Source organism: Zingiber officinale, chromosome 6A, assembly GCF_018446385.1.
Source record: "Zingiber officinale cultivar Zhangliang chromosome 6A, Zo_v1.1, whole genome shotgun sequence".
Lineage (NCBI taxonomy): Eukaryota > Viridiplantae > Streptophyta > Magnoliopsida > Zingiberales > Zingiberaceae > Zingiber > Zingiber officinale.
Window position 1 is genome coordinate 16,115,568 of NC_055997.1, and position 26,061 is coordinate 16,141,628.

The window sequence follows — 26,061 nt, forward strand, 5'->3', positions numbered from 1 at the left end:
TTAATGTCGGAGCTCGACGGTCTTTTGCCCGGAGGGTTTATAGTCGCCGGCGCGACTCTCGATTTTTAACGTTGGAGCTCGACGGTCTTCCGGTCGGAGGGTTTATAGTCACCGGCGCGACTCTCGATTTTTAACGTCGGAGCTCGACGATCTTCCGATTCGGCTGACGATGCCTTATACTTGCGCTAATTTTCCGATTTTTACTCCTGCATTTCAAATATACAACCGAACGGAAAATATACAACATACATTTCATTGGCGCACCTTTCACCCCACCCGGTAAGGCTGGAGGTGGTTCGTGCTCCATGGTCGATCTAGTTGTCGCCCGTCTTCATCCTCCAGATAATAGGCACCCGAGCGGAGCTTTTCGATGACTTTGAAGGGGCCCGCCCAAGGAGCCTCCAGCTTGCCAACGTCCTCGACTGGCTTTTCTTTCTTCCACACTAGGTCGCCGACTTGGAACGCTCTAGGGATCACGCGCCGGTTGTAATTCTGCTTCATCCTCTACCGGTACGCCATCAGCCGGACGGATGCTTTGGCTCGCTCTTCGTCGATCAAGTCCAACTCCACGTTCCTCCGCTCGGCGTTGTCATCATCATAGTTCTGGATCCGGACAGTCTCTACGCCAACTTCAACCGGGATAACCGCTTCGCCGCCGTACACTAAATGGAACGGCGTGACGCCCGTTCCTTCCTTTGGAGTCGTGCGGATAGCCCATAGGACGCCTGGCAGCTCGTCCACCCAACTTCCTCCTATGTGGTCAAGTCGAGCCCGAAGAATTCTGAGTATTTCTCTGTTGGTTACTTCCGCTTGGCCATTGCTTTGGGGATACGCCACGGAAGTAAAGTGTTGTTCAATGCCATAACCTTTGCACCATTCTTCGAGCTGCTTCCCGACGAACTGTCGCCCGTTATCAGATATGAGCCGGCGAGGAACGCCGAACCGACAGATTATATGCTGCCAGATAAACTTTTTGACCATCTGCTCGGTGATCTTGGCAGTGGCTCGGCCTCCACCTATTTGGAAAAGTAGTTGACCGCCACCAGTAGAAACTTCCGCTGACCGGTCGCTATAGGGAACGGACCCACGATATCCATTCCCCACTAATTGAACAGACAGGATACCGCAGACGCTTTCATCTCCTCTGCCGGTCGGTGGGAGAAGTTGTGGTACTTCTGGCAGGAGAGGCACGTCGCGATGGTCCGAGCGGTGTCTGCTTGCAATGTTGGCCAGAAGTACCCGGCCAGCAGGATCTTTCTAGCCAGCGATCGGCCGCTCGGATGTCCCCCGCACGATCCTTGGTGCACTTCGTGGAGGATGTACTCCGCGTTCTCCGAGCTCACACACTTCAACAGTGGGCGGGAGAAAGCCTTCTTGTAGAGTTGGTCTCCAATGAGTGTGAACCGACCGGCTCTCTTCCTTAATAGCTGGGCTTCTTCCCGATTGGACGGTGTTGCCCCCGATCTCAGAAACTCCATGAATACTTTGTTCATCAAGCGCTGGTAAGTTGCTCCCGCGTTCTTCAGTCCGAACGACATCACATTGTAGCAGTAAGTGTCGTTGGCTGTAACGAAGCTGACCTTCTCTTGATCTTCTCGGGCGAACGGCACTTGATGGTAGCCCTGATAGGCGTCGAGCATGCATATCAACTCGCAGCCGGCTGTGAGTCCACCAGTTGATCGATCCGGGGCAGAGGGTAAAAATCCTTTGGGCATGCTTTGTTGAGATCCCGGAAATCGATGCAAACCCTCCACTTGTTGCCCGGCTTGGAGACTAGTACCACGTTCGCCAGCCAGCTCGGGAACTGGACCTCGCGTATGTGACCAGCCTCTAGGAGCTTCTCGACCTCCGCTCGGATGATGACATTTTGCTCGGCGCTGAAGTCCCTCTTCCTTTGCTTCACCGACCGAGCGTCCGGTCAGACGTGGAGCTCGTGCTGCACTATACTTGGCGAAATTTCGGGCAGCTCATGCGTCGACCAAACGAAGACATCACAATTTCTCTGGAGACATTTGATTACTTCCTTTTTCTGGCTTGCCTCCAGATCGGCTGCAATGAATGTGGTGGCCTCCGATCGGGTCGGGTGAATCTGCATTTCTTCTTTTTCTTCATAAACCAAGGAGGGTGGTTTTTCGGTTATGGCATTCACCTCGATCCGTGGCGTCTTCCGAGCGGAATTAGCTTCAGCTCGGACCATCTCGACGTAGCATCGCCGAGCCTCCAGCTGATCTCCTCATACTTCTCCTTCTTTATCTTTCACCGGGAACTTGATTTTCTGGTGGAAGGTGGAGACGGCCGCTCGGAACTCGCTGAGCGCCGGTCGCCCCAAGATGACATTGTATGCAGAGGGAGAGTCGACCACGACGAAGTTGGCAGTCCGCGTCCTTCTGAGCGGCTCCTCTCCCAGCGAAATAGCTAGTCGGACTTGTCCGACCGGCAGAACTTCATTGCCCGTAAACCCGTAGAGGGGGGTTGTCATGGGCAGCAGCTCGGCTCGATCAATTTGCAGTTGGTCGAAGGCCTTTTTGAATATAATATTGACCGAGCTTCCTGTATTGATGAAAACGCGGTGAATAGTATAGTTAGCTATTACCGCTTTGATGAGGAGAGCATCGTCATGTGGCACTTCGACTCCTTCCAAGTCCCTGGGCCCCAAACTGATTTCGGGCCCGCTCGCCCGTTCTTGGCTGTAGCCGACCGCATGGATCTGGAGCTGCCTGACACTTGCCTTCCTTGCTATGTTGGAGTCGCCTCCGGTCGGCCCGCCAGCGATGACGTTGATTTCGCCGTGGGACGTGTTGCTTCTATTTTCTTCTTCTCGAGCGGACGGCCTAGGCCGCTCCCTAGACACCCGGGGATAGTCCTCGTGCCTCTAAGGATGATGCCGCTGGGGAGACTGTCGCTGTCGCCTGTCGGATATACGCCGATCGGCTTCATGGTGTTGCTGTCGCCTGTCGGATGATGGTGAGCGACGACGGCTACTCCGAGGAGCGGGGTGGGCGATCAAGGGAAGGCTTCGGCAATCTCTTGTGTTATGCGTGTCAGTCCGGTGGAACGAGTAAAACATAGGGGTCCATACCTTCTTCTTTGGTTTGGGCCGCTCGGCAGCTACCTCTTAGACTACTTGGGACCTTGAGTGGTGAGGGCGGACTGCTTCGGTCCTCGGTCCTCTAGGCGGCTCCTGGCGATTGACAAGCTTCCGCTCGGCAGGGGCTAGCCGCTCAGTTGGAACTTCTTTTCTTCGGGCCGCCTGGGCTTCCTCCACATTAATGTACTCGTTGGCCCGATGTAACATATGATCGTAGTCTCGGGGCGGCTTCCGAATGAGTGACCGGAAGAAATCACCGTCCACGAGGCCTTGCGTGAACGCATTCATCATCGTTTCTGAGGTGGCCGTTGGAATATCCATGGCCACTCGGTTGAATCGTTGGATGTATGCTCTGAGCGACTCCCTGGGCTCTTGCTTGATGACAAACAAACTGACACTGGTCTTCTGATAACGTCGACTGCTTGCGAAATGGTGGAGGAAGGTCGTGTGGAACTCCTTGAAACTTGTAATGGATCTGTCCGGCAGCCTCCGAAACCACCATTGCGCCGATCCCGAGAGGGTGGTAAGGAACACCCGACACTTTACTCTATCTGTGTATTGATGTAGGGTAGCTGTGTTGTCGAACTTACCAAGATGGTTGTCCGGATCGGTGGTTCCATTGTATTCCCCGATCGCCGGGGGCACATAATGTTTTGGCAGAGGGTCCCGCAGGATGACCTCTGAAAATTGCCGGTTGATCCGTTCGGGGGAGGCGTCCGTTCGGGGAGCCTTGCCTTTTCTGTTGTCTCGCATAGGCGCCTCGTCGGATGAAGATCCTCGGTCACGATTAACTGTTGCGGCTTCAGGAGGCGTACGAAATAGGGCCCGATGAAATGGAACCGTGGCCGGGGGTGCTTTCGCTCGGCCTCCTGATGCGGACGTCGCTTGTTGCTCCATCCGCTCGGCTTGTGCCTTCTGTTTTTGTTGTTCCACAAGCTTAGCTGCTCTTGCCTCGATCAGAGCGTCGAGCTCCTCTGTGGAGAGCATCACCGTATGCGGTCGTCCAACTTTATCCATTGCTTTCGCTCGGTTGCAGGTGCGTTTCCACAGACAGCGCCAATTTGATCTTGTCCGAACGATGAATCAACGGACGCTGGGCACGTGGAGCTCTCCGAACTGATGACGTGGATTTCCGGCCGGTCGTAGGGATCTCCGGCGAACCTGCAAGGAAGTCGGGCCGGGAAGGGGTTCCCGGCGACGACCCTCCGACGCTTAAGTCAGGCAAGAGGAAACTATGAAGTGGCTTCGAATATCAGAGAATGCGTACCTCCGGCGAAGTGTGAGGACCCTTATATAGAGCTGTGAAGAGGCTCATGCACACATACCGAGGCGAATACGTGTCCTCTAACCATACCTTAGTATGGGCTTGTCAGAGGAGCTTGCCTGACACCATACTGCTACAGTCCGAGCACCTCTCTGATGGGGCAGTAGAACCTTCCGTCATAGACTTCTGCATATGGGTTAGTCGTCGAACACGCTTGTTGTCAAAAGATATCCCCCGATGTTTCCCTTGTCCTTTTGTCTCTTCTGTTCCCGCGCCGAGCGTCTGGCCGCTCGGCAGTCCCATCACGTCCGACCGGACGTAGGTACTGATCCGCTCGGGAGATTCCAAGTCGTGTGCTCGGATGAAACTGTTCACAGCATTACTACTTTATGCCTCGGCCGAGCGGGCTACCCGCTCGACCCGGCGACCCTGTTCACCATGAGCATCGGAGACCCGACTCCCCGTCGGGTTCTTTGCTTCCGCTTAGTCCCCGTTCGGCCGGTCGGCCGTTTGACCTTTGACCTACACGTGGCGTTGACTCCCCTCAAAGGGGGTCCCCCGTCCTTACTGCCAGATCATAAGTCATTTCAATTTAAGTTGTAATTCTCTCTAATTCTAATATATATTATTATGATTTATGCTACAACGTACAAGCCCTAGCTATCACAACGTGTAGCAGTTATTTTGACATTTAGCTGCTATAACGTGTAGTAGCTATTTAGACAGTTAGCTACTTAGTTGCTACAAATTAGTTAATAGACATTTATATATGTCATGTTGTTATTTTTTATATCCAGTATTATAGTTTACATGATTGATACATTTTAATGTATTATGATTTAAGTTGTAACACTATAAGAAAAAAATCATAACAACATTTTTTTACTGTTGTTGTAGCCCCTTTAGAACTATTGTTAAAGATCATGTTGTTAAAGGGGATGCTCAAAGACAACAGTTAAAAATCGTTGTCTTTAAAAGTATAGACAATAGTTTTACAAAGGTGAAAAATCATTATATTTTTTTAGATAAAAATAAAAAAATTAATATAAAATTTTCTAGTATTATAAATTATTTAAATATAAAATTTAAAATTAAAATTTAATATACAAGTTTTCAACATTCCAAAATAATATTTACAACATTATGAAAAAAATTTATAAGCAACCAACATAATAACAAGTAACGACACTAATAAAACAAAGGTAAAGCAACATATCAATATGAGATTTTCTGATTAGATGTTGATGAAGAGGCAACACTGTAACTCTTATTGCTTCTTAATCTGTTGAAGCCTCAATTTTTTTAGCTTTTCGATGTTCTTTCCAGTATCCTTGAGAACTCCTGCTCAAATAAATATATATATTGCAAATTAGAAATCATAATTGTATACCTAACATATTGATGTAAAGTCTTGTTGGTGTAACCTCTTAAGTTTCACAAATTAATTTTAACCCATCTTTGGTTTCAACACATGGCATGAAAAATGTAAAACCATAAATAAGATTATAAATCTAATAACTACAAACATCATTAAAGGATTACTATTTTAGAAAATCTAAGTAGCAACTACAAAAAGTCCCTCAATAAAAGGAACATAAACTTTAAAAATACTTAAGAGTGATGAAACATAAACTTCATATAAATGTATGTAGCAACATTAACTTAGAAAATGGACATAGACATATCAAATGGGCTGATGGAAATATAAATATTGAGCAAACTACACAAATATTTTCAAGGTATTTAAGTGTGTTTATTTTTGCAGAAAAGTAGAAAAAATTAGAAAGCAAGAAACCTATATTACCATGTTTTATTCATTCCTTGCTAAGATTTCATTATTTCCTTGCACATATCTTATTCTAGTATTCAAATTTGTAAATATAATCAATATATCTCTCAAAACTTCCTGAATGTAAAATATACAATGTAAATGAAAAAAATATACATATAATAATCCATCACAACATTAATTCTCCAACTCATTTCACCAAGACTACATAAAATATGCATATAATTATCCTAAAATTACATAAAATGGTTTTGGTTTAGTAGGGTAGTCCGATGGAGAAACAAAGTACTTTCATGTTTAAGTTCCAAAACAAGCTTCTGGAAACCGTCGTTACATGATAAATCCTAGTAAATGAGAAGTGTTTCCTAAAGAAAAGAAACATATAATTAGTGATAGTCTATGTGTAGCATTGGAAAATAAAATAAAATAAACTTGAATTACCATTACATTACATGTAGCTGGATAATCTAACTTTGAGTCCACTATGATGTGCCTCGCCATTTCCATCTTCACAAATTTATCAATATAAATATAGTAAATTTCATATATACATAATATAATAAATCATATGATATGAATCTCTATAATTGCTTTGTAACTACAAGGAAAAAGATGTAACAAAAACACACGTACAAACTTGTACCAAGAACAAGAATTTTCATGGAGATTTTTATCTATGAAACAAGTCTATTATTTTCTCTTGGAATCACAAGATCTATTACATTATCAAGCTAATGCATAGAATACCAATTTAAATGTTAATAGTTTATAAAGCATATTCATCATCAAATTTTTGTCCTCACCTTAAGAAAATCTTGAATATACTATTTTGAAGTCATGAACATGATAAGTTTTTTACTAACCGTATCAGGAATGACTGCTGTGATTAATTGAAATAACATAAATCTTTATTTTTGAAGGTCGGTTGTAGAGAGACGGGCAACGATATTTATATGAATATATGGAATTAATTAAAACCTTGTGAAGAATTGCGTTTAAACGCGAACCTTGTTTTCCTCCTTTTAGAAGCATACCATTACCACTATCTATTGAGTAAAAAAACAATCAATATAGTACGACAAAAGCAGCGACATAGATTTAAATCAAAGCAACAAACCTAGAGCATGTAATGTAACCTAAGCTAATCTATCCTAATTGCATTCAAAGGAAGGGCACAAATATAATGGATTTAAAACTAACAAACAATGCAAACAACTAACTAAAGGAATTATCAAACTAAAGTCTAATTACTTAAAAAAAACATTCCATCAAATACCTTGCAAGCATCACCGTATTTGGGTTGTTAAGGATAGATTAATTGGTGAATGACTTTATTTAAAGTGGGTGTAGTAATTTGGTTAACCCACGTCAAGTCCTCAGTGTTTGAATAAATTTTGCTAACAACAACTACGAGAAAAATGAAGCACCAATGCAAAAGCAAATCAACCACATAACTCCACATAAGAATGAATCACAACACCACATTCAGAGGTAAATCTTTAATCCGAAGACCTATAATCATTCAACACTATTGAATTCTAAAAAAATCAAAACTCTAAACAAGGGGAGAAGAATCAAAATACTAAGTCCTAACGAAATGCTTACGATGGAGGCGAAGCTTCGAAGGAGAAAATGAGTCATTACAGTAAGGTTGATAGATGAAGCTAAAACACCGTAGGCCACCGATCTACTTTCAATGAGAATCTTTCGAAATATTTGTCTCACACTTGATTTAGGGGTTAAAACTTTTGTTGGAACCATGAGGGCAAAATGGTAATTGCATAATATAATTTTACTTTCATGTTGTGCATAATAATATATATTAGGATTAGAGGAAATTACAAAATTAAAATGACTTACCATCGAATAAATTATGGGAAATGATGTTGGACAAGTTTCCTGTAAATTATATAACCAAAAAAGATAAGAAAAGATTGTTTGAAATGTCCAACTAGCTGCTACAATGTGTAGCAGTTAACTGTTAAAGTAGCTGCTACAACGTGTAGTAACTAGCTGTCGAAATAGCTGCTACACGTTGTAGCAACTAGGAATTTTATGTTGTAGCATAAATTCTAATGATATATATTAGGATTAGAAGGAATGACAACTTCAATGGAAACGACTTACCATCGAATGAAATGTGGAAAATTGAAACGACTTAAATTGACAAGTTTGTTGCAAATTATATAACAAAATAATTAAATTTTATCAAAAAAAAGATTATTAACATTATAAGATTGTATGTTGTAGGTTTCAAAAGTTCTTGTTGCATCTTGTTTACTCTTGAATGACCGGTGTATAATGCCCTTAAAACGATTAACTTGTATAGATGCTTCTATCTAGATATTATAAACACCCGGCTGACATTCAATAAAGATAACATATATTTTCTAATGTATTAATTAAATAGATCATTTAGAATCATGTATAAAAATATATTAGAATTAGAGAGAATTAAAACTTAAAATGAAACGACTTATCAAGTAGCTGATATACATTATAACAACTAAATGTCCAAGTAACTGTTACAACGTATAACAACTAATTGTCGAAATAGCTGCTACACATTTTAGTAGCTAAATATTCAAGTAGCTGTTATAACGTGTAGCAACTAAATGTCGAAGTAGTTGCTACATGTTGTAGCAACTAAATCCTAATAATATATTAGGATTAGAGAATTACAACTTAAATTCTAATAATATATTATGATTATAGGGAATTACAACTTAAAATGAAATGACTTACCATTGATTATGAAACGTAGGAAATGATGTTTGATAAATTCCTTGCAAATTTTATAACTAAAAAATGGTAAAAATAAATATTGTTTGGATTGTCCAAGTAACTGCTACACGATGTAGCAATAAGAACTTGTGCATTTTATGATAAATCTTAATAAAAAATATTGTATATAGCTGAAAAATAGACAATGGAGTGGAAAGGTTTATGATCAAAAATGGAGAGGGGTATTAAGCAAAGCAGCGTTGTCTATGTTTCTAGTGACAGTTTGGAGAGCTTCCAGCTAGATTGAGAATAAACATGCTACTATTTAGCTTGTAGTGCTATTGCTTTGCTTGCCGGCAGGAGCAAGATGGAGCAGAAGATGGTGACAAAGGAAGGAGTGAAAGTGAGGAAAATTTAGATTTGAAAAAATCAAGAGATTAAAAATTGAGGGCGGGATTTTGAATAGAGGACCGAATGGGAGAGAATAAAAGAAATTTAATAATATAAAAGAATTGAGTTGGCAACACCACATAAATACATCACTCACAGTCGGCGTAAGAGACATCAGACAATATATATATATATATATATATTTGAAAATTTTAATTGTGCAAAAAAAGTTTGCTTGATGACCTTTATTATTCATATAAGATGGACCACTGGTGACCAGATTTAATATATGAAATCTTTAATTGTGAAAAAAGGCAATTTCCCTAAATACATCACTCACAGTCGGCGTAAGAGACATCAGACAATATATATATATATATATTTGAAAATTTTAATTGTGCAAAAAAAGTTTGCTTGATGACCTTTATTATTCATATAAGATGGACCACTGGTGACCAGATTTAATATTTGAAATCTTTAATTGTGAAAAAAGGCAATTTCCCTAATGGCGTTTATTATTCATATAAGATGGACCACTGCCACTGGTGCCCATTGGAAGGGATATATTAATTGTTAACTACTCATACATCATTGTAAGCCAAGGAATCATTGATCAATTTTAAATAATAATAATAATAATAATAATAATAATAATAATATTTGGCACTAACCAAAATAAACAATTAAAATCATTTTAAAATGTTCCAAAATGGAAGACAATTGCTAGCTATTTGAAAATGAAAATTAAAGTATTTATTTAATTAACATGTGTTCTTGGACAAAAAAAAAAATTTAGAGGAATACATTACAAAAGGTAAGTGATAAAATATCATAAATATATTAAATAATATAATAAGAAGAAATAAGAATGAACGTGAAACCATACTTAAAGGAGACTTTTATATATATATATATATATATATATATATATATATATATATATATATATATATATATATAAAAGCTGGCTTTTAAATTGAGAATATACTCATATTTAATATAGGACTAGAACATGGCAAGCATAAAAGAATTTTTTTTATCGAAATATATTGCTCAGATATGTTTACTTGTGAACGATCGCACAAAGTAAACGGAGAAGATATTCAATGATTCATGATTGATCTCTCTATTAGCTCTACCGAACCCGAGTACACCATTTTCTACAAAAAATCTCTGCCGAAGTAAACATAAGAGTGAGTGTAGAAGTAAATCCAAAAGCAACGCCAAGGGTAAATCATAATCAAATGTTTACTATTTATCGATAATGTCTCCAACAATAGTTTTCTGAACCAAACAAGTGCAACAATTCAAGCAAAGCAAAGACACGTCTGCATGCGGAAGTAAACAAGGAATAGAGAAAGTCCCAATTGATTCAACTCATTAAGAAGCACTTGCGAGCTTGGCTTTCAACTCCTTCCTCAGTATCTTCCCTGTTGCTGATTTAGGAATGGAATGGATGAAGTAAACCGTCTGCAATCTCTTGTAGAACACCACCTGAAACATGTAGAGCTATCAAAATCAAGGCCTAGCAAAACAACTCTCTCTTCATGCAAATTCTTTTGTATTGACATTGCGATATCGGTTCACCTGTTTGGATATGAATTCTTTTATGGCTTCTTCGTTGATGTCGGAATTGATAGCTCGAACCACAAAAGCGGCCGGGACTTCCCCGGCTGCGGCATCCTTTTGCCTGCAATAAAACATATTGAGAAAGTACAATGTTGAATTCCCTTTGTTTTAGGGGTTAAGAATTATTGTTGAGCTTACGGGACCACGGCCGCATCGACGATCTCCGGGTGGCTAATTAGCAAAGATTCAAGCTCGGCCGGCGGCACCTGTGTTGAGTTTATGAGAGAATCAATAAGGTTATAATTTGGTAGCCATGGATGAATATGAGACTTGGTACCTGAAAACCTTTGTATTTGATAAGCTCCTTCACTCTATCCACTATGAACACCTCATCATCATCGTCGACGTATCCAATATCTCCTGTGTGCAGCCATCCCTCAATGTCGATCGTCTTCGATGTGGCATCGATATCGTTAAGATAGCCTAAAATTTTATTCTTCAGTGAGTTATATATATATAAAAAGAACAAGTCAATATGAATATTTGTACATAGTTTTATCTTATTTTACCCGAAGCTTGCTCTTTGCTAGCTATATGTGAAACTAAATTACTGGTAACATTCGACTTGGTTACCTTTCATGATTTGAGGACCCCGGATGCAGATCTCTCCGGATTTATTCCGACCGAGGGAGAAGCCCGTGTCCGGGTCTACCACTTTCATCTCGGCCAATGGCGTAGCCAGCTTGAACAACTGCCCTGGGCTAAAAATGCTAAGCCCAGTAAAACTTAACCCAGCATAGCAAGGTTGAAGCTTAAAATTACTGGACATTGCTAGGCTGAACAACTGGCCTGGGCTAAAACTGCTGAGCCCAGTAAAACTTAGCCCAGCATAGCAAGGTTGAAGCCTAAAATTACTGGGCATTACTTGCTGGGTGAGGCCTAAAATTGCTAGGCATTGCTAGGCTTCACTGGGCTAGAACCCAGCAAAGCCCAGCCCTGACTACGCCTTTGATCTCGGCATTCCTCACGACCGACCCACATGAACCCGATTTAACCGGAGTCGGATGCTTAGCAAAGGCAGGGCACATGGACAGCACTGGCCCAGCCTCGGTCATGCCGTAACCCTGAACCCAATGGATCGTAAGTTACGATTTTGGGTCGAGTCGACTGGAATGGATTGGATTGGATAGTAGTGATGAACCTGGCCGAGTATAGCTTGAGGTACTCTGTTCCGGAGCGCGTCCTCCAGCTCCTTTCCCAGCGGCGCCGCCCCGGAGAGTATGATCCTGATGGAGCTGAGGTCGTACTTCTCCACCTCGGGGTTCTTTGCCAGCGCCAGGACCAGCGGCGGCACCACTGCCGCCATCGACACTCGGTGGCGCTCGATCACCTGCAGCATCACCCCCATCTCGAACTTAGGCATCAGCACGGTGGCGGCGCCGGCCCTCAGAGAGCACAGAAGCACCGAGTTGAGCGCGAAGATGTGGAAGAGCGGCAGCACGCAGAGGACCACGTCCTCGCCGGCCTTCAGGTGCAGATTCGGGTTGTCGCCGTCCACCTGCTGCGCGATGCTCGACACCAGGTTCTTGTGCGTCAGCATCACCCCCTTCGGCAGCCCCGTCGTCCCTGACGAGAACGGCAGCGCCACCAGATCATCCACCTCCACCGCGGCCTCCTCCTCCATCTCCTCCGCCGCCCCCACCACCTCCCAGAAGCTCGTGCAGCCCGCCGGAGCCACCTCGTCAGTCGTCACCACCGTCAAACCCTCACCGATTCTCGGAAAAATCCTGCTTTTCACTCGTACGAAATCACAAACTCAACGGAAACGGAAATAGTAATTAGTTAGAATTATTACTCTTCGTTACGGAGCTTGTCGACGTAGACGGACTGCGTGACGACGAGCTTCGCGCCGGCGGCCTCGAACTGCTTATAGATCTCCGCTGGCGTGGTGAAGGGATTGGCGGTGGTGGCGGCGGCGCCGAGCATGGAGCCGCCCATGAAGGTGAATATGAATTCAGGGGAGTTCTGGAGCAGCACCATAATGACGTCACCCTTCCTGACGCCGAGCTTGGCCAGCCCGGCGGCGGCCTTACGGCACAGCCGATGGGTCTCCGCGAAGGAGTAAACCTTCCCGTCGGCGGCGGAGATGAGGCAGGCGAAATCGGCGAACTCCGAGAGCCGCTGGAAGCAGTAGGTGTGGAGGGGGAGGTAGTTGATAAGGTCGATGTCGGGCAGCCTCGACTTGAAAACGACCGTCTCCGGCGGGTGGATCGCGGCGGATACTTCCACCGGCGGCTCGGACTCATGAGAAGCGACGGAAATCATGGTCGATCTCTAAAGGCCGGAGCTACTCGGCGGCTTTGTGCATGAAAGACGAGAAAATAGTTAAAGTAGACGATGCTGTTTACTTTGAAGGAATATAAAAAGGAGAAGAGTAATTCACTGTTATTCTCTCACCCAAACTGCGTCTCTTTTGTTCTCTATTTTCTTCCTTGCAGGGAAACAGTGCATAAATCTGAGAAGAAGGCGAGATTGAATTGGGAAATGGATGGGAAGCAATTAAAGAGCCAGCTGGCTTGAGGAGGAAGGGGGAGGGGGGAAGGCGGGGAAGAGGGGTAGGTAATGAAACGGGGTAGTTAGGAGCAATAAGAGCTGGATCATCTTCCCTTCTTTCTGTCACTCATTTCTCCTGGTCCTACCTACCTTACATTGTCATGAAACCTAATTTGTATGAAAATATTAACTAATTTGATCAATTGTGTATATAGTGCAAAGAAAATATACAAGTGTGTATGAATTTTAATGGGCAGTTGATTTAAGAATATCAGCTGGATTAATGGATCACATGTTATTAATATTTTTTGATTTATCTATATATATATATATATATATATATATATATATATATATATATATATATATATATATATATATATATAGTTTTTATTTTGGAATATATTATATGTATTTTGGGTTCAAAATAATTTTAAGATTTAGAAGTTGGATTACAATGGGTGTGAGTCAATAAGATTTTTCCTCTAGGATTCAAACTTCTCTTTTAGATTATACCGTTCTAAATTAAAAATTTTAAATGTTCATGAGATATTTTATATGTATTTAGGGTTAAGATTTTAGAATTTAGGGATTGAGTTATAATGAGTTTAAGTTAATACGATTTTTTTCTAGGGTTCAGACTTCCCTTTTGGATTATAGTGTTCAAGATAAATAATTTTAGATGCTCACGCAATATAATATATGTAATTATATATTTTAGATTTATGATTTTAATAATTTTTTACTTTTAAAAATAAAAAAATAAAAAACAAAGAATCGAGCTGCCTGGATTAAATCCAGACGCCTCAACCAAAACTTAAAAAAAAATAATTCAAGGTACCTGGATTAATTTTGGGCGCTCCAAAAAATTTCTTAGAGACCATTCCGTAAAATTAACTATTTGAGTGTTAGTTGTGTTAGTGTACACGAAAGCTAACTAGTTAAAGTATCGATCTTGGCCTTCAAACTTAGTTAAATATAACTTATTACAACATGAGTGTTATTGTACAAAATAACTTCCTATTATAACTACTATAACCACGGTAGCAACTAAATAATAATAATAATAATAATAACTACAATAACAATTTGTACTGTTAGTCAATATAACTTGTTAGGTACTAACCATCTCTGTTAAGTATGAAAAAAAAACAAAAAAAGAAAATGACAACCACCATACCACTCACGTGCACACTCCCATATCTTCTCCTTTTTCTCCCTATGTTCTTCTCTTCCCCACCAAAGCTTGCAACCCCTTCTCATCTTCTTCTTTCTCTTCTCTAGCGGCGACGAATGATAGATTTCTCCCTGTTCTACTTCTCAAGCATAGCAACCCCTTTTCTTCTGATTTCTCTTCTCCTGAAAGCAACGATAGCTGCTGTTCACTGCCAACGACAAGGGTAGTATCCCTCCTCCCTGCTTCTTTTGTTGTTTTTCCAACTCACCACAGCCACCGGAGCTTCTGTCGGAGTTAGTTGAGGCCACCGACGAAAAGGAAAAGGTTCTCCTTCCTTGTTCTTTCAACATTTCAGCTATTTCATGTAAGGGATCGGTGACCGGCTTGAAGGGGGGTTGGATAGACGACACCCCTAAATAATCACTTTCTTCCTACACTTGTTAGTATGCGCAGCGGAAATCTAATACTAACTACGAATATGAAAGCTAAAGACAAAGAATAAGAAAGACAAGCAAACCAATTGACACGTCGATGTAACGTGGTTCGGAGATACCTTGCTCCTAGTCTAGGACTGTCTGTAAGATGGACGATCCCTCAATCCATCGGTGGATTAGTCCCTGACAAACTCCGGCTAGCTCAAACCTCCTTGCGGGTGGAGAAACCTCACCACAAACTCACCAAGACCTCTTGGACACAAGGGAAACTCTTGAGCACTTGTAGACTACTAATTAGACTTTAACCAAGTCTAATTTCATTAGAGATAACTAAGCTTCCAAATCTTGGTTATATAGGCCGCGGGTTGAAAACCCTGCCTACCAGTCGACTGCTAAAACTAGCAGTCTACTGCTCCACACTAGTCAAACGAACAGAAGCATTCTGTTCGCTCCTAGTAGGCTGCCCGGTCGACTGCACCAGTCGACTGATGAAAACATCAGTCGATTGCTACAGTAACTGCTACAGTAACTGCTACAGTACTGCTACAGTAACTGCTACAATACAACCCTAAACCTAGGATTTTACCTCGAGTACAATCTCTCAGCACTTGGACCCTCACCCTTAGACTCACTTGACGCTTCTTTGCAACCTTGACCTCTTGCCTTCAAGCCTGCTTCCTTTGGCTCTCGTCCCTCGGATGCATACAATCCTACGGCTCGTCCCCAATGCCATCCTTCGCGTATGCCTCGAAGTCGCTTCCCTCGACCCTTGTCCTTGTTGCCTTGTCCACGGTCTCTCGGATGCATACAAGCCCATGGCTCGTCCCCAATGCCATCCTTCACCGAACCTGAAGCTATTAACCTGAGTCACATGTATATCCTGTAGTCCTGCACAACTCAAGTACACATATCAAATACAAGGGTGAACCTAACTTAAACCCTTTGCCCAAACACCAAAACACATGGTCGCACGGACCATTGTGATTGCTCAAACATTCCCCCCTTTGGCTTGTCCTGCTCTCTCTGCCAACAATAGTAAACCCTTGTTGCTTTCATTCTCTCTTAGGTTTTTAGTAGTGACTTCTTTTCTTGATTTCCAACAACGAATAGGAGCAATCGGTTTTTCCTCAAGGTGAATCTGATATCATTTTGTTTTCTTTGTCTTGATAGCCTTTCCATAATGTTTAAAGGATAACAAATTTAGATGTTCATGTCATGATTCTTATTAGATAGTGTTTTGATTATTTGAGTTATGTTTGGTATTATGTTTGTAGACCCGAGCTCGAGTGGAGCACGGTGACCTGCCGACACTTGAAGATTTTACTATATATAAAGTGGGTAAATCTCTTTTAACTCATATAATTATCCTTTTGCATGAATAAAGAAATGATGAAATTATATATATATTTGTATAATTGTTTTCAAAAGGGAATTAAAATGATATTAGAAGTAGCGACATGGGTTAAAATAATAAAATCTTGGAAGGTAAATAATTGATATTATTTCTTGTTCACAAGTGGCTTCAGGATTAATATAGGAAGGGTTGTTTTAAAAATTAAATAAATATTCTGAATTACTCTTCTGTTGATACCTGTCTTTTTGGATTTGCTTGACCTTCTATATATACTCCATGCTTTTGATATTCTATCTGTTGATACTTGTATCTTTTTATATACAAACCCTAGGATGATAAATTAAAAGACTTGATATGAAAATGCTAACTTGATTGACCATTTGATATGAAAAGAGAATAATTATGGTAAATGGTTAAAATGGAATCATTAAAGTGAAATAAGAAAGATGGTAAATGAAGAATATTAAAAAGTAAAGGCCATGAGCCTAGCTTTATACTAGAGCTTTTTATTGGAGTATTGGACCACCCACATGTTATTGTGGTAGCGCGGCGGCCCGTGGTCCAAAGTACCTGACTGTACACCCGAGGCGTAGTGGCGTGATGTAGCCCTCGGTCAGTGTTTATTATGTATTTCATCGGTGAGGGCTGATAGCCCGTACGTCAGATAACGTATGCGACAGTCTTATACTCTAAGAAGACTTTTAGCCTATCCATATAGTATTACACTGATGATATTGGCTCCAATGATTCACTTTTTAGTTGATTTATCATATTTAGACCATTGATATACATGTTGATATTACCATGATAACTTATATATCGATGTATTAAATAATAAGATTGGACAATTGATTTTAATTGATGATAATAAATGATAAGGTGAAGATCTTAAACTCTAATATAAAAACATAACCTGATTATAGATAATGATAACCGAAGAAGATTATATACACACACACACACACTTTAAGAATAACTTAAAGTTGTAACAAAAGATTATGATTTATTCTATTTCTTTGACTTCTTAAACAGGATTAAATACATGCACATCTTTCTTGAGTATCCACTTAGCCATTTAGCTAACTTTCTATATTCCTTGGCCTCCAGTTTTACAGACACAGGGATCCTTTTTGATATTATAGTTGGTCCCATCTTTACATAGAGTTGCTCAGAGATCTCAACGTATTGATTCCTAGTTTGTTTTACTTTTGTTTCATTGTATTTACATTTTGTAATTTTATTTCATATATTTATCTGTATAGTTTTGTGGTTATATATATATATATAGTTTGATACATGTCTTGGTTATTCTATTTAGATGGTTCTTAGGATTTTTTTTATTATACTGCCACCGAGTGGGGTACCGGGAACCATACCCCTGGGGCATGATAATCTCTAAGTATGCTTTAATGCAAGTAACAAGGTTTTGAAGTATAAAAATTCAATCCAAGAAGTCTATTAATTGGGATGTAGAATAGTAGGCAAACTTTAAATGTGAAACTTAGAGCTTCACAGATTTGATTCAAATTGATATTGTAAGGTAATGCCCGATGTGATTACATGCCAAAACACATTTCATAAATATCCATAACAGAAGATAAAATAATAATTCTTAATAATTACAGTACACGCACCATACGTATACAAGGATACATATCATGCAAACATGATCGCAATATAAAATTTATGAAAAGTAAATTTACGCTAGGTATAACTGACGGATAATGTGCAATGGAAATGACATCAACTAGCAAACCTAACAGAGTTTGCATCTACTTGTATCCACGCCGAATTATTGTTGAGACGACTTCACGAAGCTATGAGTCATTCATCTCCGATTTGTACTAGCCAAGCATGAAGATGAAGTAATATGAGGGAACTCCCATGGCACGATTTGGAGAGCAGCACGACACCAAAATCGTCGGCACTTAATTCCTTGGCACTGAAATCATCAGCATTGTATTCCTCGACACTGAATTCGTCGGCACTGAATACATCGGCATCAAATTTGTCGACACCGAATTCGATGGCGGGAGATGGCCGACGGTAACTCTTTCTAGGTAAGATCTTGGGCAGTGGCTAGAAAGAGGGAGAGAGAGAAGAGAATGAGAAGAAATCCTAATCCAATTAGAGTTTTCTCTCAAAAAAATAAAAAATCACTACTCTCTTCTCCTTATAGAGGGTATTTATATACTTCTACATGACTTGCAGAGCAAGTCATCTCCCAAACCCAAAAAGAAAAGTCAACCCTATCCATTATCATTAAGATTAAGGTGGTGTTTAGTTTAGGGGTTTAGGAATGAGCAAATGAATTTATTCTCAAACCTTGTGTTTGGTTAATGGGAATGGAATTGAAATTTTGGAATGAAATTCAAAAACCTTAGGTATTAATGAAACTCACCTCCTCCCTTGGGTTTTGATGAGAATGAGAATGAGAAATAAGTTTTGGACAAAAATAACCTTAATATATTTATTCAATTTATCTTTTATATCAATTTCTCTCTCCTTATTCGCTCATCATACTTTCTCTCTCTTCATTCTATCATCACCCTTTCTCTCTCCTCAATCTCTCCCATCATACACTCCCTCTTCTCATCCCCAAGGCGTAGCACAGTTGGGGCGCATGGTTTCGTGGCAGAGAGGTCCAAGGTGTAGGGAATCGGTCGGTCGGCTAGAAGGGGGGTTGAATAGATGTGCCCCGCAAATCAATTTTTTTCCTAGGTATTCGTTAGTGCACAAGCGGAAATACAATAACAAATACAAATATGAATACAAATATAAATAAGAAAGAAATGCAAACCGCTAACACATTTGTTTACGTGGTTTGGAGATAACTTGTTCCTACTCCACGGCTGTCCGTAAGGTGGATGATCCCTCAATCCGTCGGTAGATTAGTCCCCGGAAGCTCCGGCTAGCTCAAACCTCCTTGTGGGTGGAGAAACCTCACCACAACACTTACCAAGAACACTTGGACACAAGAGAAACCTTAAACACTTAGTGACTACTAATTAGGTTTTAACCAAGTCTAATTTCATCACCTTGGCCGGCTATCCCAAGCTCCTTCTTATAGAACTTGGGAGAAAACAACCCTGCTATTTTACCGTTACCAGTCGACTGGTCCTTGCACCAGTCGACTGGTGCCAGCCTAATGGCACTCCAACGACTCTTTATCAGTCGACTGGTCCTTGCACCAGTCGACTGGTGCCTGACCGTTCGGGCACAGAAGCTCTCTGTGCTCACCACCAGTCGACTGGTCCCAGTACCAGTCGATTGGCACAACCCTATACTTAGGGTTTCCCATCCCGAGTACATTTCTCTCGCACTCAGACCCTCATGACTCACTTGACTCTTCTTTGCAGCTTTGACCTCTTGCCTTCAAGTATACTTCCTTTGGCTCTCATCCTTAGGATGCATTCAAGCCCGCGGCTCGTCCCTAATGCCATCCTTCGCGTATGACTCGAAGTCGCTTCCCTTGGATGCTCCATGCTTCACTGGACCCAAAACCATCAAGCTGAGTCATATGTGTATCCTGCAAACCTGCACACTCACATACACATATCAAATAACAAGGGTAAACCTAACTTAAACCCTTTGCCAAAACACCAAAACACATGATCACACAGACCATTGAGATTGCTCCAATAATCTCCCCATTTTTGATGTTTGGCAATACGTTTAAGTTAGGGAAAATATATAGCAAATAAACATGCTAAAAAGAAACAATGGACTTACATTGCCAAGGCTACACACTTGGACTTACACCGCCGAATGGACTTATGTTACCAAGGCTACACACTTGGACTTACACCGCCGAATGAACTTACGTTGCCAATGCTACACACTTGGACTTACACCGCCGAATGAACTTACATTCCCAAGGCTACACATTTGAACTTACATCACCGAAATAAAATGCAACATGCATTGGAACCTATCCCAAGGCTCCCCTACACCTGAGCTCCCCAATGAGCTAGGATTTTCTTACAGGGATATTTAAGAACCTATCACAAGACTCCCCCTATGTAAAGGTACTTAAGGTTTTCCCAACTAAACCTTACTTCTCCCCCTTTGCCTAACATTCAAAAAGCTCTCCAACAATACCCTAATTATTGAAAACTTATCGTCCAAACTGACCCTAAACTCATGTATTTATCCCCCATGGGTCCCATACATCTAAACGAGTTGACATGATCAAGAACAACCCTAAAAAACATTATCAGACTGGTATCAGTCGACTGCCCCTTGGTACCAGTCGATTGCCCCTATTGAAATCAACATACAGAAGCATTCTGTATTTGAAATCTATTATTACTAGTCGACTGGTATCCTATTTTTGTAAAAATAAACCTTTTCAGACCAACTTCAGAAATGCACCAAAAATTCCACAGACCTCCAAAAATTCCTAAATTTTGTGGAGAGGTCTATTTTACTAATATCTACTTGAGAAAAATACATTACAAAATGTATCTATCACCAATCCCAAGATTGATACAAAATCTAAAACTAGCTAAATGATTCAATTGAACCTTGACCTAAAGTTATAGTTTTGGCTTCCTCTTGATGTATTTGCCGATACCAACCCATAATGCATCCCTAGCATTGGTTTATATGACATCTATATATCCAAAATCAAATATCATGCTATATGACTCCAAATGTCATATTTCTTGCTTGAAACACAAACCATGTGTGCCAAATCCCTAGGTTTGAGACTCAAGTCTGTCTTCAAACCATTTGGCATACTCCATGGCTTCTCTACACTCCCAAGTAGTACTCACCTGAGATCCATTGGCCATGGGTCCCAAATTGACTCTTTGAGCTCCCCCTAGAGCCCTTAACCTTAGCCACCTCCTTAGGTGACTCATCTACAATTGCTAGACCACATTGGTGCACCTCCGGTGATACTTGGACTACAAACCTAACCTTTTTAACCTTGGACACCTTGTCCTTGGTTAACTTCTCCTTACCTTGAAATGGCTTTCCCTTGCCTTTTATTGGTTTCTCCTTGCTATAGTCATATGCGATCCTAGCATATGACTTTCCCTTAGCCTTGGAGAAATTAGATCGGTATCCCAAACCCGATCTATTGTTGTTGGATCTTTGGCTACCCAACACCATACCTAAACCCTTAGATCCAACATTGAATCTTTCTAGGGTTTTCTCCAACTTATCAAGATTTTCCTTTAAAGATTGATTTTCCCTTTCTAGGTTCCTAAACCTAGAGTCAACATGTCCACCATGGACATATATTCCTAGACCTACCCTTCCCATATGTCTCCCCTTCTTGGGATTAATGTCTCGGTTCTCCTTAGGTTTACCATTTCTAGATTTATCATGCACGGGTTTCCTAGGGTTTTGATCTATATTAACCCTATTCCTATCATGATATCTAAAATCGAAATTTTGCATGGGCATACAATGATAATCAAAATTATTTCTCCTAGCATGCATGGGAACATAAGAATTTGAATTTGACTTTGAATTGCCATTCAAATTAGGGTATACCTCCCTTACCCTTGAAGCCCCCCCTTGATTTGAGCTCCTCTTCTTCTTCTCCCATTTCTTTAGATGTGCCAACTTCTTAAGCTCTTTCTTATTTGGGCATTTGGTGTGGTAGTGCTCCATTTCACCACATATGAAGCATCTAATGTGCTTCTTCTCCTTCTTCTTATTGGCATCATCATTCCTACAACCCACATTAGTATTTAAAATAATTTGAGTAGGTTTAGGAGTTACCTTCTTCTTACCCATTGGACATCTACTCTTGTAGTGTCCCTTCTCATTGCATCCGAAGCAAATGATGTGTTCTTTTGACTTCACTTCGGTGGAGATGCTCACCAGGTTGGTTTCCAAGACTTCTTCTTCTTCACTTGTCTTGGAATCTTCTTCTATTCTTGAGGATGTAGATAACACTTCCTCATCCTCCTTCTCCTCCTCGGATGTTGAGCATGGATCAACTTCCGGTTGCTCCACCTCCTCTCCTTGAGCAATTGGACCCATTTCCTTGGGCTCTTCTTCTTCTTGTGTAAACATAGGTTCTTCCCAAGGAACCTTCTTTATCTTGCTCCACAAATCATGGGCATTCTCATATTCGCCTACACAACTCATCACATTAGAAGGCAACATATCTATTAAAATTGATATTACCTTATCATTTGCCTTTGATCGTGCGGTTTGCTCCTCCGTCCAATACCGTAGTCGGAGCTTCTTCCCTTTCTTGTCTTTCGAGACTTTGAACGGTTCCTTAATCACCATCATGATATCCCAATCCATGTCGAAGAAGAGCTCCATCTTCATCATCCAATAGGAGATGCCCCATAAGCCTCCGGCTTCATACTTCGGAGGTTCAATCAAGCCGGTCATCTCCTTGTATTTGCTCTTCTCGATGATTAGTCCGGTGAAGTGCGGCCTTGGCTCTGATATCACTTGTAGGGAATCGGTTTGCCGGCTAGAAGGGGGGTTGAATAGATGTGCTCCCTAAATCAATTTCTTCCTAGGTATTCGTTATTGCGCAAGCGGAAATACAATAATAAATACAAATACGAATACAAATATAAACAAGAAAGAAATGCAAACCGCTAACACGTTTATTTACGTGGTTCGGAGATAACTTGCTCCTACTCAACGGCTATCCGTAAGGTGGACGCTCCCTCAATCCGTCGGTGGATTAGTCCCTGGAAGCTCCGGCTAGCTCAAACCTCCTTGTGGGTGGAGAAACCTCACCACAACACTCACCACGAACACTTGGACACAAGGGAAGCCTTGAGCACTTAGTGACTACTAATTAGGCTTTAACCAAGTCTAATTTCGTCACCTTGGCCGACCATCCCAAGCTCCTTCTTATAGATCTTGGAAGAAAACATCCCTGTTGTTTTACCGTTACCAGTCGACTGGTTGTTGCACCAGTCGACTGGTCGTTGCACCAGTCGACTGGTCGTTGCACCAGTCGACTCGTGCCTGGCCGTTCAGGCACAGAAGCTCTCTGTGCTCACCACCAGTAGATTGGTCCTAGTACCATTCGACTGGTACAACCCTATACTTAGGGTTTCCCATCCCGAGTACATTTCTCTCACACTCGGACCCTCACGACTCACTTGACTCTTCTTTGCAGCTTGGCCTCTTGCCTTCAAGTCTACTTCCTTTGACTCTCGTTCCTCGGATGCATTCAAGCCCGGAGCTCGTCCTCAATGCCATTCTTCGCATATGCCTTGAAGTCGCTTCCCTCGGCCCATGTCCTTGCTGCCTTGTCCATGGTCCCTCGGATGCTCCATCCTTCACCGGACCCGAAGCCATCAAGCTGAGTCATATGTGTATCCTACAAACATGCACACTCACATACACATATCAAATAACAAGGGTAAACCTAACTTAAACCCTTTGCCAAAACACCAAAACACACGATCACACGGATCATTGGGATTGCTCCAACACAGGGTTTGATCCTCAGGGTGTTATTACCTGAGGTTAGCGTCCCAGCTATGCATTTTCAGCTTTGTACATGCATTTATCTCCCTCTATATCCGTGCTATCGACTCTAGGGGGGCCTCTGATGTGACGATTCCACATACACTCCCTCTTCTCATTTTCTCTCATCACACTTTCTCTCTTTTCATTCTCTTCCATCATACTTTCTCTCTCTTCATTCTCTCCCATCACACCCTCTCTTATTAAACATTCTCTCTCCTCATGCTTTCTCTCCCATCACACTATCTTTCATTATTTTTTCTCATCACACTTTCTCTCTCCTCAATCTTTCTCATCATACACTCTCTCTCCTCATTTTCTCTCATCATATTTTCTCTCTTTATTTTCTCCCATCATATTTTCTCTCTCATCAAATTTTCTCTCTCATCAAATTTTATCTCTCCTCATCCTCTCTTATGATACACTCTCTCTCCTCATTTTCTCTCATTACACTTTTTTCTTTTCATTCTCTCTCATCACAATTTCTCTCTCATTATACTTTCTCTCTCCTCATTCTCTCTCACCTTGCTTTCTCTCCCCTCAGGGAGGTGCAGTGGTTAAGACATGGGGTGTTGCCACATGAGGTCTTAGGGTCGAAACTCGGCATGTCCGAGCATGCCCTCTCCCATGTCTTACCACATGTACTAATGGCTAATAGCCACCTATGATTTACCTCCTCCGTATTGGCCTAGCGATGGGTTGGTGGAGACACTGGAGGCAAGTGAATCACCTTTTACCACATAATTTCTCTCCAATCACACTATCTTTCATTATTTTTTTCTCATCACACATTCTTTCTCATCATACTTTCTCTCTCATTATACTTTCCCATCACACACACTCTCTTTATTTTCTCTCATCACACTTTCTCTCTCTTCATTCTCTCCCATCACACTTTCTCTTTCATCATATTTTCTCTCTCCTCATCCTCTCTCATTATGCTCTCTCCCATCACTTTCTTTCACATCTAAATTTTTCTCTTATTTTCTCTAATGGTAAAAAAGGAAATTTTAGTTTATTCTGATAAAAAATATTCAATTAACTAAATATTATTTTTAAGAATGATATCCATGCTCATACCCATTCCCATTCCATAATACTATGATTCCCATTCCCATTCCAATTTCGATTCCTAGGAAAGAACCAAACACCACTTAAGTTTGGTTCAAAACCAAACCATCTTGGTTCATAATTAAATAAAACCCTTTTGGTTTATTATTAAACCAAGTTATTTCATAACTAAACCAAACCCTTTTTGATTTTTTATTAAACCATAATAAATCTATATCTCCTATAATGGTCATGACTCATCTGTGCTTTCGTTCTGACAAATATCTTTCCATATTTATCCTTTCTGTTTGGTCCAACCAAACTCTATCTCTCTCTTGTTTTGAAAATCTAATTCTCAAACTCATTTGAAGTCTCTAAGATAATCTCATAATGTATGTGACATTATAGGATCCCGATTATGTTGGTCGTCCAAAATTAACTATTAATTATGGAACGATCATGAGTGACACCTAGTAGTATATCATGATCCCCAATTGACCGAAAAATCCCAATTGATTCCAAAACCACTTTTGAACTCTTCAATAGCTACAATGAGTAATACCTCGTTCCTTTCACTCGTCTTTATCCACTTATTCAGGACATGGTCTATGTATCAGTCCCTACTAGGCTGATTATGTCATACCTAACCCAAGTAATACTTCATTGTCCTGTAGATTCAAATTACTCGTACATGTGTCTAAGAGTACAACACTCTTAACATGTGATGCTTTGGCTAAAAATTTTGAGTAATAATCCTGACAAGTGACCATAGGGTATGCATCTTCTTGCAAGGAGCGGAGAATCCTCTGTGAGCTATCCAAATACTTTCGGGCACTTCGACTTATACCCAATCATTGCGGGTCAACACCTTTATGGAGATGCTTGCTTAAGATATCTAAGTATAAGTCTCCATGACTAAGGTGATTGAATACCTTAAGTCGAAGGAAACTTGCACTCGAGTTGCAATGAGATTTTCATTCACATATCTATATATGTAAAGAATCATATGAAGTCTCATAGCAAGTTACTCTAATGAACTAGTTACCATAACTAACATCCACGTTTAACTCTCAACATCCTAATGTCTCCAACTAGTGAAAAATAATTGCTTGGTTAGACTAAGGAATATAACCCGTACTAGTCTCATAGAATCGATGATGTCCGAACTCATCAATTCATCGACTAGGGATTATTTCAATACATTC

General features: G+C 41.0%; 1 protein-coding gene across 1 annotated transcript; it reads right to left on the minus strand.

Annotated features, from left to right (window-relative positions):
* Positions 1 to 10,485: 10,485 nt before the first annotated feature.
* On the minus strand, positions 10,486 to 13,426 carry LOC121995946 (4-coumarate--CoA ligase 2-like). Its single transcript, XM_042549733.1, has 9 exons — positions 13,282 to 13,426; positions 12,680 to 13,182; positions 12,026 to 12,611; positions 11,831 to 11,948; positions 11,458 to 11,538; positions 11,162 to 11,307; positions 11,023 to 11,090; positions 10,843 to 10,945; positions 10,486 to 10,749 (listed from the first exon to the last, which is right to left on the minus strand). Exons 2-9 carry the CDS (start codon positions 13,147 to 13,149, stop codon positions 10,636 to 10,638), a joined length of 1,686 nt encoding a protein of 561 aa, XP_042405667.1. The 5' UTR covers positions 13,150 to 13,182; positions 13,282 to 13,426; the 3' UTR covers positions 10,486 to 10,635.
* Positions 13,427 to 26,061: the final 12,635 nt, after the last annotated feature.